General features: G+C 53.3%; 5 protein-coding genes across 5 annotated transcripts; 2 read left to right on the plus strand and 3 right to left on the minus strand.

Annotated features, from left to right (window-relative positions):
* Positions 1–153: 153 nt before the first annotated feature.
* On the plus strand, positions 154–1,672 carry BO97DRAFT_385401 (uncharacterized protein; the record flags this gene model as incomplete). The annotated part of the gene is made up of 2 exons (XM_025693471.1): positions 154–881; positions 919–1,672. 2 exons carry the CDS (start codon positions 154–156, stop codon positions 1,670–1,672), a joined length of 1,482 nt encoding a protein of 493 aa, XP_025554276.1.
* A 755-nt stretch (positions 1,673–2,427) lies between these two features.
* BO97DRAFT_239719 (uncharacterized protein) lies at positions 2,428–3,970 on the minus strand. The gene has a single exon (XM_025690776.1). It carries the CDS (start codon positions 3,606–3,608, stop codon positions 2,589–2,591), a length of 1,020 nt encoding a protein of 339 aa, XP_025554277.1. The 5' UTR covers positions 3,609–3,970; the 3' UTR covers positions 2,428–2,588.
* BO97DRAFT_239718 (uncharacterized protein) lies at positions 3,971–5,381 on the plus strand. Its single transcript, XM_025690775.1, has one exon. The coding sequence runs from the start codon at positions 4,333–4,335 to the stop codon at positions 5,332–5,334; it is 1,002 nt and encodes a 333-aa protein (XP_025554278.1). The 5' UTR covers positions 3,971–4,332; the 3' UTR covers positions 5,335–5,381.
* Positions 5,382–7,005: 1,624 nt separating this feature from the next.
* On the minus strand, positions 7,006–7,740 carry BO97DRAFT_403750 (uncharacterized protein). Its single transcript, XM_025694803.1, has 2 exons — positions 7,593–7,740; positions 7,006–7,488 (listed from the first exon to the last, which is right to left on the minus strand). Exon 2 carries the CDS (start codon positions 7,462–7,464, stop codon positions 7,183–7,185), a length of 282 nt encoding a protein of 93 aa, XP_025554279.1. The 5' UTR covers positions 7,465–7,488; positions 7,593–7,740; the 3' UTR covers positions 7,006–7,182.
* Positions 7,741–9,773: 2,033 nt separating this feature from the next.
* BO97DRAFT_239933 (acetyl-CoA carboxylase ACC1) lies at positions 9,774–17,173 on the minus strand. Its single transcript, XM_025690779.1, has 3 exons — positions 16,728–17,173; positions 16,484–16,654; positions 9,774–16,416 (listed from the first exon to the last, which is right to left on the minus strand). The coding sequence occupies exons 1-3, from the start codon at positions 16,878–16,880 to the stop codon at positions 9,871–9,873; spliced, it is 6,870 nt and encodes a 2,289-aa protein (XP_025554280.1). The 5' UTR covers positions 16,881–17,173; the 3' UTR covers positions 9,774–9,870.
* Positions 17,174–18,391: the final 1,218 nt, after the last annotated feature.

Raw genomic sequence — 18,391 nt, forward strand, 5'->3', positions numbered from 1 at the left:
AGATTGGGCGTGAACTCGTGACCGGGCCGTAGAAGCTTTTACTACTTTACTCTTGTCTTCATTCATTCTTTACCCGAGTCAGGGCTGCTCAACGTTGCTCAAAGCCCGGGCGGGAGGGTTGCTTGAGCCATCAAGGGGGTTTCTTTTCAAAAAATGCCTACCACTTCCCCGGCTCCGTCGTTGTCCTTGAAAAAGAAGGTCATTGTTTCTATACCTGCTTCTGGTGTTAACTGTCGCGCACAGCTTCGTATCTTTCATGATATACATACTAATAAAGGATCCATCTCCCTCAAGATCAAAGCAAAGCTTGCTAACCGGGAGGATGAACCTCAGGACCTAGCATTGAGCATCCATCCAAACATAGTCGAAAACTGTGCGCTATCCATGACGAATGACGACGGTTCTTGTCCTCCTCCAGTAGTTCCTATGCTTCCATCGCTTTTACGAGAAAATGCAATCTCGACACTAAGCCTGACACTTAATACAACTGGTATAGTCCTTTGTCCAGATGGGATGAAGTCTATAAGCCCAGCCGATTCAAACGACACGGATTTCTACGGATTTGCCAAAATCTCTCAATCTAAATCACTGCGTCTACACTTTTCAAACCGACAATTCAGGGAAGGCGAACTGAAACAGCTGAAGAAATTCTCGTTAGCCCTGGACAGCAAATCTCTTGGGGCAGAGTCTTTTAGACAAACTCTGAGCGTGGTCGAGCGGGATTGGACTATCTTCAGTCTGTCACCCGATCCACCTCCATATGAGGAGCCTGCGTTGGAGCAGACCAGGCAAGTGGAGCTACCCCTATATTCCGAGGAATCTGGACCCGAGCAGGTGATTGGGAAACGGTACAGAGGTATCTTGTTGTATATACTTTGGCCGTTGAATAGCTTGTTGATGGTATGTAGATCAGTGGAGATTGCCATCCGACGATAATAAAAGACAAAAACGACTGCTCCTCTCAACCCCACAGCCGCTAGACTCTGCCACCGAAGTTGCTACCCCGAGTACTCGCTCCCAGTCACCGGCATCGATCCGCCCGACTTACTTTACGCGTGCTCTATCTCCTGGCCGCACCTCTCGTAACAAACTTAGACGTCTCGAAAATGATTTGCGCGGTATTTCCGATGACCAAGTCCGGGAAGCATTAATTCGAACCGGACACGGACATCTGCTAGCCCGCCCAGAAGAAGTACATGGGAACCTGCCATTCATCTCCGAGAAAGCCGCCTTTCCCACTGTCGAGCGGACGGAATGCCCCTTCAAACACTATATCGATGAGATGATCAAGCGCAGCCTTGCACCTGTCGCCAACGAGGTCATTGACAGTGTCGTGAGCGACGGCCGTGACCAGATCTCCGATGAATGTAAACTCAACGCAGCCGAATTCCGCGAGCAGGTCGACGATGGTAACTCCGAGGTACGCATGACGGCCCATGAATGTATGAAGGAAATACAAGAACAAGCACAGCAGTACATGGATGACCTAGAAGAACAAGCACAGCGGTGCATGAGTGATATCGACAATCGCAGGATCGAGGTTGAGATGTCATTGGGGGGGATTGTTGCCAGATTCAAGCGCTGGTTCGCTGATTCTGCACCATCCTTCCTTGGCGGCAAGTCCAGCACTCTTCATGAGTTGGGGACTCATACCAGACGCGAATCCATTTAGAGGCTTCATGAAGCTTTTCGTGTTCTGAGTTTTTTGATGAGTTTAGAAGATTAGTAATGCACAGGATAGCATTGATTTGCAAAACACCAACTTCTCTCAACTTGATCCTGGATTCTACAGTGTATTTCGAAGCCTCATTTCAGCCTCGATCCTGGGTGGGTCATCATCGGAACCTTCTGATACATGGGCATGGGTATTGTAGGGATTCTAGTGCAATGCTCGATTACGGCTGTTCTTGCTGGAATGATCAGACAGACAGCATTTTATACTCCCGTAACTTCAATGCGGCCCCCGCCCGACGAAACAACCAGGTTGGTACCAATCTTAGCAGTGGGACCCGGAAACAATTCTGATATAGTCTCCTTGGATGCTTGACAACCCGCATGCGAATGACGTGGTGTCACGTCTAAGAAGACTAGACTATGCAGGTGCCTGTCCTGGTTCGGCACGAGTCGTGGCTAAAGGTAGAGGCTAACTGATAATGATCAAGCTATTATACTTGCTCTCGTGCACGCGTATGATAACCCAATTGACAAATCGGTCTTGGCCTTGACAGAGATGACGAGTCTCCTGCTTAAGCACAAATGCGGACCCGACTGCCAAAGACTCTAGGGGTTGGACACCTTTCCTCTTGCCTACTATTCGGATTGGATGCAAAGCTATAATTCTACGTGAGATTCAGCGGGAATCTTTACCGGAATCTATCTAGATTCATTTACTATGGAATGGCACGAATCAATTGTGTGAGTTAACACTTTTCAGTAATATTGGCTATGAAAATCCTAACGAGTACAGTAAACGCCGATAGACATCAACCATCCAAGCTCGCCGTGCTCAATCTTCCCTCAGCGGTGCGCATACAACTAGTACGCCAGCAAACGCACACACAATACACCTTGAGTTGCAGCACCAGCCCTCAGAAGTGCACGGCCTCGGAGAAGCGGCTAGGAGAGTAGTTACTGAGCGACACCTCCCCGGCGTGATCCATGTCGATGCGGATGAGATTGTAGGCGATGGTGACGGGGCCGGGCTGATCCGCGGAGGTCTCGGAAGCCCTGCGGGCGGCATACTCGGTGACCTTGTAGGAGGTGTCGCTGGCACGCTGGACGCCGACGACCATGTAGAAGGTCTTGGTGCTGGACAGACAGGCCAGCCAGGACTGCGCGCGCGCGTACTTCTGCTGCAGGTCCGGATCGGCCAGGCGAGTCTTGATTTCGTCCTTGGAAGGGAACTCGCGAAGGCAATGGGCGTCGACGCGGGCGGCGCGGAACTCAATATCCTTGCCGTTGCGCGGCTCCAGGAAGGTGGTGGCGGTACAGGTGGTGTCGCCGCCGAAGGGATGAGGATAGTTCGACTCGCAATGTTCGGTGGCGCTGGGGAAGATATCATGAGCATTGAATCCCCAGTAGTCGTCGGGTCGCATCACGCCGGGGGATCGTCGAGTCACACCACCGAAGCCACCACCCGTCATCCACGGTGACGCGGAGCGCCGCTGCTGCTGCTGCTGCTGCTGTCTTGCCATGTGTTCGTCGTATCCGTTCGACCACAGCGATGACTCGGGGCGCCGTCCAGGCAGTCCACCTCTGCCGTTGTTGCCATTGTCGGGTCCCCAGCGATACTGGTTCTGCCGCGCATGTCGAGCAGGCCCAGTGGGTGAGTGCACCTCGTCCCTGGAGACGGAGAGCGCATCAACCTGAGATTCGCTGCGGTGGATCTTCTTGGTGTAGGCTGTGCGAGTGGTTCTGGCGATCGGCGGGTACCTCTCGCTCAGGTCGGTCTCGCTGATGCGCGAAAGCACCGTGTTCTCGGGGTTGAGGGGATCCGTCACGATCTGACCGATGTCGAAGGGACTCGCATCGCCTCTTCCGAGTCTGCTCATCAGCAGAATGTAGGGACCGCCTGAAGACATGTTGCGCTTGATTCTCGAGAAGATCATCAATCACGGGGTCTGGTTGACAGGTAGGTTCTCGCTTCTTTCGTGCGTTGACTGGACGGGTGAGTACAAGAAGTTCGTCTGCCAGTGGCATGTTTTGAGAAGAGGATGGGTGGAACAAGGACGGCCTCTTTATAGTCGTGGGGATCCTGCTTGCTGGGATCTTTGGCTGCCTAATCCAGTCTGGTATCTTCCACTACTGCTGGAGATATTCACTATTGACCATGCACATAGTGAAAGTTACCGGTTAATGAACATCACTCCGTTCGTATCCTTTGTTCTTCCCGGCACTCTTCGCTTGGTCTACAAAGCGTTGCCTAACTTTACCGGAATCTCCCATTATATTTCTTTCTCCTGCTGATCTCCGGTTGCCGCGACAGCTCCTTGACTGAGGTAATATACCACGGGGTTCGAGATAGTTCACTCTCGCATCAGGGTACGGAGAATGCCGCAAATGGAGAGATTATAAGCTCATCGCACGAAATGACTTATTGGAGATTCCCATGTTGGGACGGTACCTCCCACAGGAGTCTCAACCAGTCCAATCCTTCATCTCCTATAAAAAGATGCTCACAGTCAACCGCTCACCAACATAGTTGGGGCAGTTCCAACTCGGACATTGACCTCAGCACGGATAGTGCAATTCCGGTGCGAAGTTACAACGCATCGTCCATTGAACTCGAACCCTGCAGCCGAAGAAAGAACATCAACAGTCGTTGTGCTAAGGATGGCGGACAGACGCTCCGTGAACGAGCCCACAGCCTCTACGCACCACATGCGTACCCGGGCCCGCACGCGTGCACTTACACGCCTACAGGCGACGCAAGGCCCGTGGGTCGGCCAAGCGGTAGACCGCGAAGCGCTCCGGGCGCAGAAATACTGCACGCAGAAATGCCTGCGGGGATTGAAGCGGCGGACGAAACTGGACCTTAAGTGTCCGAATGTCGAGCGACACCGGGCCAATAACGGGCGGCGCAGCAGTAGTAGCAGCAGCAGCAGCAGCAGTACACACCACCCGACGACGGCGTGGGGGCTGACGAAGATCATCCAGGCCGCGCTGGAGCAGCACCCGGAGTGTGCGATACCGTTCGAAGAGCTGGGCACGGCACATGGACATGGGCCGGAGACCCGGTCGGGCAGCTCGGGCGCCCCGTTCAAGGTCGTCTGTCCTCGGTTCGGATACACGGTGGTCGGGAAGGGCACCGTGTGTTGGATCTGGCCCCGGCTGGAGCGTGAAGCCGACGTGTACGCGCAGATCCTGCCGGCGGCGCAGGGGTCCGCCGTGCCCGAGTTCCTGGGCAAGATCCATCTGCAGCAGCCCTATGCGGTGGCCGACTTCGGCCGGGTCCGCCATATGCTCCTGATGGGCTATGGCGGCGAGGAAATCGGCCGGTATTGGTTGGATCCCGCTATGCGGAAATACCATCGACGGAGGTCGGTGGAGGAGATCTGCGCCCTGGGCGTCGTCCACAAGGACCTGGCGTCCAGAAATGTGCTCTGGAGCCCTGAGTTGGCCCGCGCCTTGATTATAGATTTCGAGGCGTGCACCCTCTGCATGGATCGGGTGCTAAAGCGGCCAAAATGGGTGCCCCAGAGGCTGATCGAGGGGAGTCGCGTCTGCTTGGCTAACATGGTCACCGAGTACCGGGGCCATTGCAAAGTCCATCGCATCTGCTGTCACTATGACCCAGATGAAGATTGCCCCAACCGGAAATATGGTTTGCCTTGACTGCCTGGCCTGTAGTCCAGTATCGTCTGATCCATTTGTCATAACTATTAATAAAGATTATTTATAACCAAACTCACTTCCTTCCTATTCTAGAGCCTCTTTTCTCGGTTTAAAAAGTAAAACATCTCCTGGCTGTATGTATATAAGCTCAGTCCTGCTTTGCCGCCATCTCCAACAACCCTCCTCACTGAGCCAGCTTCAAGATCACGCCAACTAACTGTACTGAACCCTGACCACCCAGCCAGCCCTCTATTTCCCAGTAAATCCCAACCGTCTTCCATCTTGGCAGCTGAACATTACCCAACCTAACTTTAGTCTTGTTCACATCAACACACTAAGTGCGATATAGTAAGTAAGCAGTAAGCACCTACCCCAACCAGCAGCACGAAGCCGAAACCGTGCAACTCTATCGACTGCACACCCCTGCATAATAGCCAGCCATATCACAGTCAAATAATAAAGCCCATAGCGCCAGCACCAGCAGTATAACCCTTGTCAAGCGACCTCTCGCATCCCAAACATCAATCCAGAACTAACCATAAACCACAGACCCTTGACCCTTGACCCATCCCATCCCATCCAAAAACCCACACCAAACCATAATATGGAATCTAAGCGCACCCACAACCCCTTAACCCACCCCGCAAGAAACGAAGGAATAGAAACCTTCCGATTGGACACACTCTCGCAACCTTAATTCCGCTTGCGATGGTTGCGAGGGTGACGTCGTTGGGCTCTTTGATTGCATTCTGAAGCGGTGGGTGGGGTTAGATGTTCATGAGCTGAAGGTGCAGCAGCAGCAGATGGGATTCGTCTTCATAGATGGGGTTGGAGATGGGATATGGTGAGGAAGGGTTGTGTTCGTTCGTTTGTTCGATTGGAACTGAGAGATGACTGCTTTGAGTGATTAGTAGGTTTGTGTTGATTGTTATCCTTGTTTTAAGGGGCATCCTATCTCTTTCCAGAGTAGAGCTACAGTATATCCATGATGCTTATACAGTTTATACATGAATGAATGAGTATAACTAACCATCAAGTGACGTCATTCATGTCTACCCCCCTGCAAGCGGAAGAAAGAACTCCCGATGATCTGCTGTAAGCCCTGATGTTGTACAATCCCCGGGGTAGCTGCACCCAGTACCTCCGGTCTCCACTGATTCGGACGGGCTTTCAATCCGTCTACCCACGTCATTCGTAACTAACTTCCCCTTCTTTGATGATGTATATAGTCAGACTGTTGTACCTTGGGGAATAGAGGATCCCCAAGGATTAGTCTTGGAAAAAAGGGCTAGTTGCTTTCTTACCTGACCCCCGGCCTTCTACTCCGTTATAGTAGTTGTTGACAACTACTGATCCGGATTATTTTATACAGAATATATAACTTATCTAATTTTTTTTTCACTGAGATATGATTCCCGTCATGTCCTTTATCAAGCAAACGGGGGCTATTGAAATGATATTACCGCTTACTCGATTTGGAAGCATACGAATTGGCGTAGCACTGCCACTGTTGGCCGAATATTCGATAGCATTCCATCGTTTGAATACCCTCAAATCTGACCCCTATCGAGAGGCATAACTAGGAGCTAGATAGTCATTCGTTGAGAAGAATCAGACCTTCATTGACTTTCGATTGGCCATACCAATTACTAGTGATCCATGAACGGTACTGCCTTAACGATTTCAGCAACTATACATTTCCAAGTATTTCAATTCTTAAACGGCTACTCCCACCACACAGCGCAGGCAATCCGACCAGGTATGTGAAAATAGCCTGCGCGTGAGCAGAAGAAGCCTGCATGCTAGACTACCTATAGGACCTTAGCCTAGCTCCCAGGCCATCCTCTCTCAAAACACCCAACTCGGTAAGAACCGACGGAACCTGGCAAAAGCCCCAGGACCCAGACCCGGGTACGCCCTGGGCCCGAGGGGGTGGTCGGCGCACATGCGGACGTCGGACATTGTAACGCCCTCAGGCAGCTCTGCTGGGTCGATCATCATCACGCCCAGGGACCCGCACTCGGCTTTCGCCGCGGCGACCTCTTCGGGGGTTGCGTCTGGGCGGAGAGCCGCGAGGACGGCGGTTGCAGAGATGCCAAGGAGGAGGGAGAGGTAGGTAAGGGGTTTCATATTGGAGTTGGATCAAGTGATGATCTATTAGAGTAGTATAGTTAGCCCTGGAGAGGGGAAAAAATAAGAGATGAAGAGCAGAAGAGGGCTGATCAAGCAAGAAGGATGGGAGGAAGGGGGTTTCATACCTTCTAAAACTAACGCAGGAATACTGAAACGGTATTCGGTGAGTGTAAAAGGGAAGATGGCAGGCGCTAACCTTCTGGGAAATGAGAATATTAATATGTTGGGAAGCAGCCGGCTTATCCTGGCTGTTACTAGCGGGCAAGGGAGGTTCGGTGCTGGATCTCAGCGCTTAGCCTGGTGGGGAGCCTGCTTCTTTATACAGCTAAGAGCCTAAGCCCTGAGACCACTGACATCGGGCGACGTGGTTCGAAAGTCGCCCCGGGCAGCCTGATTGGTCAGTACCCTCGTTCTTGCTGCCTCCACGGTCACAGGGCAATCTTGATGGACAAAGGGACTCATTTTCCAGGTAACGATCTGTCCAACCACTAAGCCTTCGAGTTGAGTCATGGAACGGAGTTAGTGAGGTCTCACCCTGTCGCCGCTCTTATCCACGAAAACAGGCACACAGGAGATTTTCGTATCTGGTTAGAATAGAGTGGCCACTCGCAAAGGCATGGCAAGACTGGCCCCATCGGTGTAATGTCAGGGTTACGGAGACACGGTCCGGCCCGACCTTAGAGTGGGGAAAGAATCGTTCTTTCCAATACGTAGTATTAGTCGGTTGTGGATCCAGGGAGCTTAACTGAATTTAGGGACCTTGAGGGGTGGTGCTCTGTTGACATCCCAGATGACTAGGTCGCGGAATCCAGTTTTTAACACGGCACATCATGGTGCCACCACGAAGATAGTCTCAGATAGAAGCCAAGCGGAGCTGTCGAGGCTCGTGGCCTGCTTCCTCTTCCAAAGTTGCCGCTGTCGTCGATCACTCTAGTGACACAGGGCCACTAGTCGTCTTGGTCCACAGTGACTGGAAAGTGATCACATTGTCATAAGATATACGGCATGGATCCGAAGAATAGCTCAAGTTAAGTGAGATGTGTCCGGTATCCGTCGATTCTATTCTCGAGTTTCAGACTAGCCTAGTTGTTGACTTGATGGTATGCTCGTCTCTCCTCGGATGGAGTATTCCGCGTCTCTGTAAAGTCCACTAGGAAGCCCGTGACACTGAGTGGCACATCATCCCTGTAGTTTAATTCCACTACTGACACAGATTCGTTGGCCTATGCACATCAGTGGATGCTGTGTGCCTATTGACCCTACAAGTTTCCAAGTCTTCCTTCGCTCTCTTTTGTGACCAATGATAGATTCCGGAGCCGGAACTTCCGAATGGCAGGCACTCAGGGAAGCTCTTGCCTGTTGTGAACAAGCGCACAAAATGACGCTATTGCTTCCATGTCTCATTTCAAGGTGGCTGAGTCGTTAAGGGTTCGAGAGAATCAACAGACGATAGGGGCGTTGAGTGGTTGGCGGCGAGTCATGATGGCGCTTTCGCGGAAAGCCTCCCAACAGACCAAAGTCTGTCCAATTGGCTATGGGCGAGTATACTAAGTAGATTGATTAAATGATATAGTATATTATTAATAAGATATTTTAATAAAGTATAAGTATATTTAGAATAAAGAAAAGTAAATAAATAAATTCTTTATTTATATTAAGAGAATTAATTTAATTTAATTCTGGAATTAATTAGGTTTTAAATATTTAATAAAATAGCTTAATATTTCTAATTTTAGATAAGTTATCGATATTATTATATTTTATTATTATAAGATACTTTTTAAGTACTTATAAAGTACTTAATTAAATATAAGTATTGGTTAAGAGAAATTAAATTTATAATTATTGTATAATAATTTATAAGGTTCTATAGTTTATTTTTGTTTACTAAAGGGTTTAGTATTATATGAAATCAGGAACGACTTACATGAGCCATAAACTAAGGTCGTGTGACCTGTGTACACAGGTAGCACAAGTTCAACATCTGGCATAGTTTAAGTCATACTTCTAAAGACCAAATTGAGAGCGGCAAAAAAGTCATGCCAACCAGCTGGACTACACGCAATCGATCAAAGGACTACTTTATATGGTATAAGAGAGGATATTTAGAACAATGCATTAATAAATATGCTAAATACAAGGCACAAACACAAATGCTCAACAGACCAAAACCGGGACATAAACATAACCGGGTGGAATATGCACCATAATCATCATCGATGAAAAAACCGACAAAGCCAAACCATATAACCCTCTTGACCCTGACATAAAAGGAACCAAAGACAACCCCAGAACCCTCCTGTATAAGAATGGCCGGACCTTTATATAAAATAGTTCATAGAGGAAAAAAAAGCTAGGAAAGGGTTTCTAAATGCATAGGGGCAAAAGGACCTCGCCGCATCTTTAGTTGGAAGCCAAGAACTTGAGAACAGCCTCCTTCTCCTCAACAGGAAGGACGCTCAGGACTTGCTGCACACCCTTGAGACCGCCTTCCTTGTTGTTGATCAGCAACTGCGCAACCTCGGCAGCAACGTTCTCGGTCTTGAGAGCGTCGACCTTGCTCTGGATCGCCTTCTTGTTCTCCTCGTACCACATGGCCACGCGACGGTCGTCGTGCTCCAGCTCGTCGTCAAGGAAGCCGGTCCAGCCGTGCAGAGTGCGGAGGTGCACCGCGCGGGCGGATTCGGTCTGAGCAGGGGCGCTAACGTCGGCAGCGGCAGGGATGGCGACAGTGCCGTCGCGAGCAGCGGGAGAAGGAGCAACGGTGATCATGCGCTTGACGATCAGCTCTTCGCTGAGACGGCGGCGCAGACGCCAGTAGAAGAAACGACGGGCGTTCTTCCAGGTGAGGGCCTGGCGAATGGTGTTCTTGGCTTGCATACGTCCGGCACGGTCGTGAAGATCGGCGAATTGCAGAGCAATCTGCAGGTAGACAGGCAGAAGCTGCTCCTCGCGGACAGCCATCTTGGCCTTGATGTCCGAAAGCTGCTCCTTGCTGAGGGAAGTGTCCTCAAGAGAGCGACGAAGCTCGCCATACGTAGAATCCAAGCGAGCCATGGTAGCCAGCTGCTTGTCGCGGCGGTACTTGATGTTGACGATACCCTCAGGCTCGAGGACACCACCACGGGCCTCCTCGTCGGCGTACATCTCCATCTGGTCGGGGTTGATGGTGGGATCGACAACGACCCAAGATCCACCACGGAGCTCACCGTAGGGCGGGATGTAGATGAAGATGGGCTGCTCGTACTTGACGAGGGCATCGACGATGTAGGAACCGTACTTGAGAACCTCGTTGTACATGTCACGCTGACCACCAGAGAAACCTCTCCAATTGGCGAGGATCATCACGGGCAACTGCTCACCGTTGTTGAAGTCACGGAGGGCCTGGGCGGTCTTGAAGGCCGAGTTGGGGTACCAGACACCACCAGCTTCGGTGCTGATCATCTCCATGGAGTCAGGGTTGGCGGGATCGGCAGGAGTGACGTTCTCAACGGAGCGAGTCTCAACAGCGATGACACCCATGGGGATACCACCGAGTCTAGCGCGACCAACAACCACGGTACGAGCCCAACCGCCAAGAGCCTCCTCGAAGGAACCGGCATCGAACAAACCCGGAAGGAAACCTTCGTCATCCTGCTTACCGGCAATGAGCCAGCGAGGATCATAGGGCTGCTTGTTGGGAGGGTAGTAGTCGACATCACGGTCCCAAGTATCGAACCAGGGGCGGATGGGGATGGGAGCGCCCTTCCGGTCAGGGACAAAGGACATCCATTCCACAATCTTCTGCACACCCTCGAAGTCGTCAGTGGCGGTCATGTGAGACACACCGTTCTTGTACATGATCTGAGTACCACCCAACTGGAGGTTCGAGGTGTAGACCTCTCTGCCCAGCAGCTTGTTGATAGCAGGGGCACCAGTAAGGATGATGGGCTGGCCCTCGACCTGGATGGCCCTCTGTCCGAGACGGACCAGGTAGGCTCCGATACCGACGGAACGGCAGGTGACCAGGGTGATAGTGAAGATGTCCTCGTAAGCCTTGGAAGTGGCACCAGCGATGAGACCGGAGCCCTTCAGACACTCAACACCCAAGCCGTCCTTGGCACCGATAATGGTGGTGATCTTGTGGCGTTCTTCACCCTCATCGTTGATGAGCTCGGTGATGACCTCCTTCTTGCCGCTGGCATCTATCTTGCTCTTGACCTCAGGGGTAAAGTAGAGGTACTTGAAGCCGGCTTCAGGCTTGCTCGCGTCATTCCAGGCGACGGAGAAGTAAGGAATGAGCTCATCAGCCATACCGATACGAGCACCAGAGTTGGCAGAAAGGTAAATGCGAGGAATACCAAGCTTGCGGGCCAGCTCGGTACACTTGTTGAAGAACTTGTCCTCCAGGGGACCGAACGAACCAATCTGGAAAGTGATGTCGTTGGCAACAATGACGAAGCGTCTGCCACGGGGGTACTCGGGAGTGCGAGCAGTGACGATCCAACCAACCATACCGTGAGTGTTGGTACCGGGGCCGCGGGAGATCTCAACCAGGTTGTCGGTATCATCCAACACGAGCTCGCTGTAGTCGATGCATTCCCCAACAGGAGGGCGCTGCTCGGCCAGGGAGGGGATCTTCTCCACGGCCTTGGTCCAGCTGTTCTGGAAGGCCTGTCTGAAGAGCTCCGGGAAGTCGTAGACGTACTGAGTACCCATGAGGTGAGCCTTGTAACGCTTGGGCTGAAGCCATTCCTTGGTGGGGTAGGGGGTGGACACGGGGCGCAAGTGCATAGATCCGAGCTTGTTGCTGCCACCGTCAATGCTGTGGAAGATCCATTCACCCTTTTCGGACTTCTTCTCGATGTACAGCTCTACCTGGATGATGAAGCCGAAGGTGTTGGTGATGATCACACGCAGAGGGAAGGGGAGGCCGGTGGCGGGATCGGTGCAGAGGATGCGGATCTCAGCACCAGTGACACGCAGTCTCCAGAGGCGGCGACCGAAGCGCTCCAAGAAGCCGTTCAAAGCCTGCTCGACATCCTTGGGCTGGAGGTTGAAGACGGGCGAGAAGTTGATGAAGATGTGGTTCAAGTCGGAGTTGTTGTTGCCAATGATCTCCAGGGCATCTAGGATGTCGTTCATCAGACGGTCGGCCTCCGAAATCAGGTACTCCGCGGTGGGAATGTCGTCGCGCAGGCGACCGGGACGCACAACAGCACGGACGAAGTAGCGCTTGTCAACAGCCTTGTCGTTCTCAGGACCCTTACCGTAAGCCTCGTAAATGTGGATGTTACGGTTCTCGGTGAAGACGGGCTTGATCTTGAACTTGGACAGACGGCCAAGTTCAAGCTGGAACGCGAGGGCGGGCTCGTTGTGGCGGATACTCTCGTCCTCCTCATAGGCGGGGCCACGGAAGGTGAAGTAGCCGGGGTAGATGCCGTTCTTCCCGCAGATGAAAGTGACACGGCGGATACGGCGAGCAAGCAACTCCTCCTTCAGGTCCGCAAGCAGCTCGTTAGCCTGGGCGACGATCTGGTTGTCATCCAAGTCCTCCACATCACGGATAGCGATGTTAAGAACATTGTTCAACTCGCCATCCGTCTCAACGCGAGGCGCAGGGCGGCGCTTGCCCTCCAGGTTGGCGAGAAGACCGTTGTCGCTGGGTCTCTTGGCCTTGGAGCCAGCCCGGGGGAAGACCTCCAGGGCACGGGGAAGGTACTCTCCGGCGTCCTCCATGTACTGGACAGGGAGGATAACACCCTTTCTCATGGGCTCGTTGCCGTCGCCGACGAGATAAGACATATCGCTGATAGAGTTGATCCGCTTGAAGGGGTTCATCTCAGCAGTGGGGGTGCTAGGAGTGGACGGGTCGGTGGTGGTAAGGGAGCCGAACTCAGGTTGACCAAGCTTGCCGAGAGTGAAGTCCCAAGAGAGAAGAGGAGGCTCTCCAGCCTGGTTGTTGTACTGGATGCCCTTCAGGGTGTAGGCACGGTAGGCACGGCGCACGTACACCTCGAGAGCAGCCAGGGTAACCCAGGCATCCTGGTGCACGAAGAAGCGGGGCAGCACATCGAAGACGGTGTACTTGGAGTCGACCACTTCCTTCAGGACCGAGAAGTCGGGCTCACGGTGGTCCCAACCGGTCTCGCCGTAACGGGACTCCACGACAGAGGAGCGGAGAATGAGTTCCATCTGAGACAGACGCTCCTCCAGGGAGGGAAGGGCGCACTGGATGAGGAGCTCACGAGCCTTGAGGGTGACCTTGGCAGCGGAGCGGGACTCAAGCTCGGTAAGCTTCTTGAGGATGGGCTTGAAGTACTTGGCAACGTTGCCGACGCCGGGCTGGTTAGGACGGTACATGGCCAAGATCGCGAGGATAAGGTTGTTCTTGGTGCCAATGCGGCTGTGGGACAGCACAGTCTGAACCACGCTGGAGATGTCCTCCTTGTTCTCCTCACGGAGCTTCAGGATGGCGTCCTCATCACGGAAGTTACGACCGGCAAACAGCTTCTCGACCTCGTGATACTGCTCCAAAAGGCCAATGAACACGTTGAACTCGTGGGCCTTAAGGCCATCCATATACTTGTTGATGACGTGCAGAAGAGGCGAAAGAGTAGTCCTAAGGATCTCAGCATCGGCGGGGTTGACGTTCTCCTCGATGAACTTCTGGATAGTCTTCTGCAGCTGTTTGGCAGGGAACTCAGCCTTGCGGGCGCGGGCGCGATCAACCACGTACTCGAGCTGACCATCAAGCTTCTGGGGCATGCGGGAGTGCAGGGCGGACGACTGAGCGTTCCACTCTCCGTAGGGAAGGTCGGGGTTGCGGAGAACCTCCACCAGCTCCTTCAGAGTGGAGTTCATGATGACGGAGTTGTCGTAACCCTTCAGGATGTTCTCAAGGATGCTGTGCAGCAAGAAGAAACGCTGAGGAGGCTTGTTACCGACAACCTGGGGAGGGCCGAGATCAGGCAACTGGCCAGTGAAGGGCTGAGCGTGCTTGACGCGGGACGGGTCATCCAGGGCGAGGATGCCCAGGATGTCACCAGCCTCCAGGGTGGCTCCAGGCTGCTTGATCAGCTGGACAATACCATCCTCCTGAGCGATGAGGGGCATGTACATCTTCATGACCTCAACCTCAGCGAAGGCCTGACCCGCCCGGACGTGCTCACCGTTCTCAACGGTGAACTTGACGAGCTTACCGGGAGAGGGCGTGCGGAGCTGGGTGGGGTCGTTCTCCTGCTCGAGCAAGCAGGTCTTACCGTCCACGCTGAGACGGGTGGCGGCGGGCTCCTCCTTCCAGTAGACGTTGTGACTGCGTCCATTCAGCAGGACCAGCAGACCACCGTCCGCCAGCGCACGGACACCGACGGAGCACTTGGATCCATTGATGAAGAGGTGGTAGCTGTCGACACCAGCGCGGGTGGCGGTGAACTTGTACCGCATACCCTCGTAGATGAAGTCCACGGGAAAAACGGTTTTCAAGACATCCTTGGAAGGCACCTGACCCTTCTCCAGTCCCTTGCGGTACTCTTCAACGCCTCCCTCGCTAGCCTGGTGAGCCTTGGTGACGGCACCGCACAGAACGGCGACAATGGGATCGGGGCGCTCCGCGGTCAGCTTGTTGGAGATCAGCTGGTCGAGCCATCCGGTGGTGATGGTGTTATCCTCGAAAGCGGGAGTTTCCAGCAGCTTGATCAGGTACTCGACAGTCGTGCGGAAATCACCACGAATGCTCAGTTCCTTCAAGGCAATAACCATGTGCTTCCGCGACGCCTGACGGTTCTCACCGTAGGCGAAGATGTGACCGAACTGACTGTCGGAGAAGCTGTGAATACCACCGGAGGTACCGACGGAGAAGTAACCCCAGACGTTAGACGAACTGCGGAAGTTCAGCTCGTGCATGGTACCGCTGGAAGGCTTGAAACCCTCGCCGGGGTCCTCGGAGGTGATACGGCAAGCGGTGGTGTGGCCCTTGGGCTGAGGACGACGCTGGGTCTTGAAGCTCTCCTCGCTGGAGAAATCGAAGTCGATCTCGCCAGAGGTGTTGGGGTCGACACCGTAGAGCAGACGGATATCCCGGATGCGGTGGAGCGGGATACCCATGGCAATCTGCAGCTGGGCGGCGGGCAGGTTGACACCGGACACCATCTCGGTGGTGGGGTGCTCGACCTGGAGACGGGGGTTCAGCTCCAAGAAGTAGAACTTGTCGTCGGCGTGGGAGTACAGGTACTCGACGGTACCCGCGGACACGTATCCGACCAGGCGACCCAGGCTGACGGCGGCGCGCTCCATGGCCTGGAAGGTGATGGGCTTGGCGATGGTGACGGGAGCCTCTTCGATAATCTTCTGGTGCCGACGCTGAACGGAACAGTCACGGCCGAAGAGGGAGATATTGTTGCCATACTGATCAGCCAGCAGCTGGACTTCCAAGTGACGGGCGTTCCCGGCCAGCTTCATGATGAAGATGGGGGAACCGGGGATCTCGTTGGCGGCGGCATTGTACAGGCTGACGAATTCCTCCTCGTTCTCGACCTTACGGATACCCTTACCACCACCACCTTCGGAGGCCTTGATCATGACGGGGAAGCCAATTTCCTTAGCCTTCTGCAGACCCTCCTCGGGCGAGAAGGTGCATCCCTGCTTGTAGACCTCGTCATCGACGGTGACGATGCCGTTATCATCGACTTTGACCTCGTCGACCCCGGTTCCAGACCATGGGATACAGGGGACACCTGCGTGCTGTGCGACGATGGTCGAGGAGATCTTGTCACCCAGCGAGCGCATCGCCGAGGCGGGGGGACCAATGAAGATGATCTTCTTGGGGGAGGCAGCGAGGGACTCGGGAAGGCGGGGATTCTCCGAGGCGTGACCCCAACCGGCCCAAACGGCGTGCACGTCCATGCGCTCCGCCACATCGACAATCAAGTCGACGTTAGCATAGTTGTTGTTATTCGTACCTCCGGGAACCTAGGTTGGTGGAGCTGTGAGTGAAAATTGCGCGCGAAAAACGATCCCACCTCCAGTGCACACATACCTCGACATATTGATCCGCCATGCGAATGTAATCTGCGTTGGCCCGCAAATCCTCGGGCGTGGCCATGACTGTGAATTGAATGGCCCGCTCGTTGCCGAACGTCTCGTAGGCCCATTTTCGGACGGAACGAATCTCCTTGACGGCGGCGATACCGTTGTTGGCGATCAGCACCTGGGCGTGGATTGTTGGTTAGTCAAAAGCCAGCCAAAGACGCAAATTCCCCCGCACTTCCGGGACGACTCACCGAGCTGATGACGGAGTGACCCTCATGCTTGGCCACGAAATCCTTGACGCTGCTGGGAGGAGCCGCGTCCAGGTGGTTACCACCGATGAAATGTGAGGGGAGGTTGGCGGCTTTGGCGCCAGCCTGGCCGTTGACGACACCGTTGGCGCTCATGGTGCAGAATTGAGGATTAAGTATTATAGGAATCCCATGCAATGGAATGCAAACAAATTACTCAAAGAGAGTGATTAAAGGTAGTGGGAGAAGTGTTCGAAGGAGAAGAGAAGAGGATGCAGGCGAGATCGGTAGGGACAGCGCGTACGAATTGACCGGCCTGGGGGGGGAGAAGGCGATGGAAGGGAGGCGCAACTGGCGGAGTTGGTGAAGAACGCCCTCACCGTTCTTTAGACTGGCGGGATTGGCGGGGAAGGAAGGAGGAAGGGAGGGAAGGATTAATTGCAATTTCCCGAGGCTGAGTCAGGGTGAGCAAACCGAGTCAGCTTCAGTAAACCAGGGAGAGAGAAGTATTGGGAGGAGGAAAGAAGGAGGAGGTGAGGAAGAGAATGCGCGATGCGCCAGGGGAGGGAAAAAGTTGTTTGGAGGCGAAGTAAAAAAAAATAGTAAGGGCGAGAAGCAACCTGTCGGGAGGGAGGAGGAGGGATTGGATGGGGAAAAGTGGAAGTGGGAGCCAAAGCCTGGGTCCGGAACGGGAACTGAATTGAACTTACTGTACAATACCTAAACAGGTGGGAGGGAGAGAGTTAGGGAGAGGGAGGAAGGGAGGGAATGGAGAGAGAGAGAGAGGAGAGAGACAGTTGTGTATGTGAGAGAGAAGAGGCCGGGCCGGCTTTCAATTGAGATCTAGGAGGGGGGAAAAGTGGAAAGAAGAAAAAAAAAAAGAAGAAGATTGGGGAAGGGAAGGAGGAGGAGACGAGTTTAATTAAATTGCCAGATGGAGAGCAAGACAGAAACAGACACAGACAGGAAGGAACAGAGTTGAAGCAGAGTGAGTTAGTTGTTGTTTGGTAGTATACAGTAGTAACTATACCCAGTAGGAGTTGATGCTGTAGTTGTGCCTTTACTCTCCGAGGGTGATGACGTGTATTGAGATTACCATAATACCACAATACAGCAGCACCAGCACTGCAGCCGCAGTGGAGATCGGGATCGGGAAAACCCAGATCAGTTCTGCTCTTTGCTCAACTAGCGGTGTTCTGGTGTTTAGTTGTTGGGGGCCATGACGTTCCCCGCCCGCCTTTCCCACCACTTTCCAACGACCCAGCATTTGTCGGGTCAACAATTCCCTCATGTAAGGCACTCTGCCACAGACTGACTAGTCTACTGAATGGTTGTACCGTTGTAGACTATCTTCCAAGGTCTTCCATCACTCCATCCATTCCGTCGATCATCAACATGCCTAGTACCGTAGTACACTACACTACTATTGGTAACGACCTGTCGCGATTGCGGGACAAATTCCCCGAACTGTCCGGAGTTACAGATCGCCCACTCCATTGGAGATTCCGTTCGACTCGGTAGAAAGGAGGAAAGGAGTCATGAACGTGACCAAGGACCGACCATTTTATATCAGGTGCTGGCCCCGGTTGACTTCCTTCTCGCCAGTGGTGATACTGATATAGTTCGGACTGAGGAATTACTCCGACCCTCGGGGCGCCATGACCGAG

This window comes from Aspergillus homomorphus (genome assembly GCF_003184865.1).
Source record: "Aspergillus homomorphus CBS 101889 unplaced genomic scaffold BO97scaffold_6, whole genome shotgun sequence".
Taxonomy (NCBI): domain Eukaryota; kingdom Fungi; phylum Ascomycota; class Eurotiomycetes; order Eurotiales; family Aspergillaceae; genus Aspergillus; species Aspergillus homomorphus.

Excerpts from the sequence above, each read along its gene's own strand:
- BO97DRAFT_239719 (XM_025690776.1), bottom strand. The coding sequence starts at position 3,608 with ATGATCTTCTCGAGAATCAAGCGCAACATGTCTTCAGGCGGTCCCTAC.
- BO97DRAFT_239718 (XM_025690775.1), top strand. The coding sequence starts at position 4,333 with ATGGCGGACAGACGCTCCGTGAACGAGCCCACAGCCTCTACGCACCAC.
- BO97DRAFT_403750 (XM_025694803.1), bottom strand. The coding sequence starts at position 7,464 with ATGAAACCCCTTACCTACCTCTCCCTCCTCCTTGGCATCTCTGCAACC.
- BO97DRAFT_239933 (XM_025690779.1), bottom strand. The coding sequence starts at position 16,880 with ATGAGCGCCAACGGTGTCGTCAACGGCCAGGCTGGCGCCAAAGCCGCC. Across the intron at positions 16,655-16,727 it reads GTCACTCCGTCATCAGCTCG|GTGCTGATCGCCAACAACGG; the intron begins GTGAGTCGTCCC and ends ATCCACGCCCAG. Across the intron at positions 16,417-16,483 it reads TGGCGGATCAATATGTCGAG|GTTCCCGGAGGTACGAATAA; the intron begins GTATGTGTGCAC and ends CCACCAACCTAG.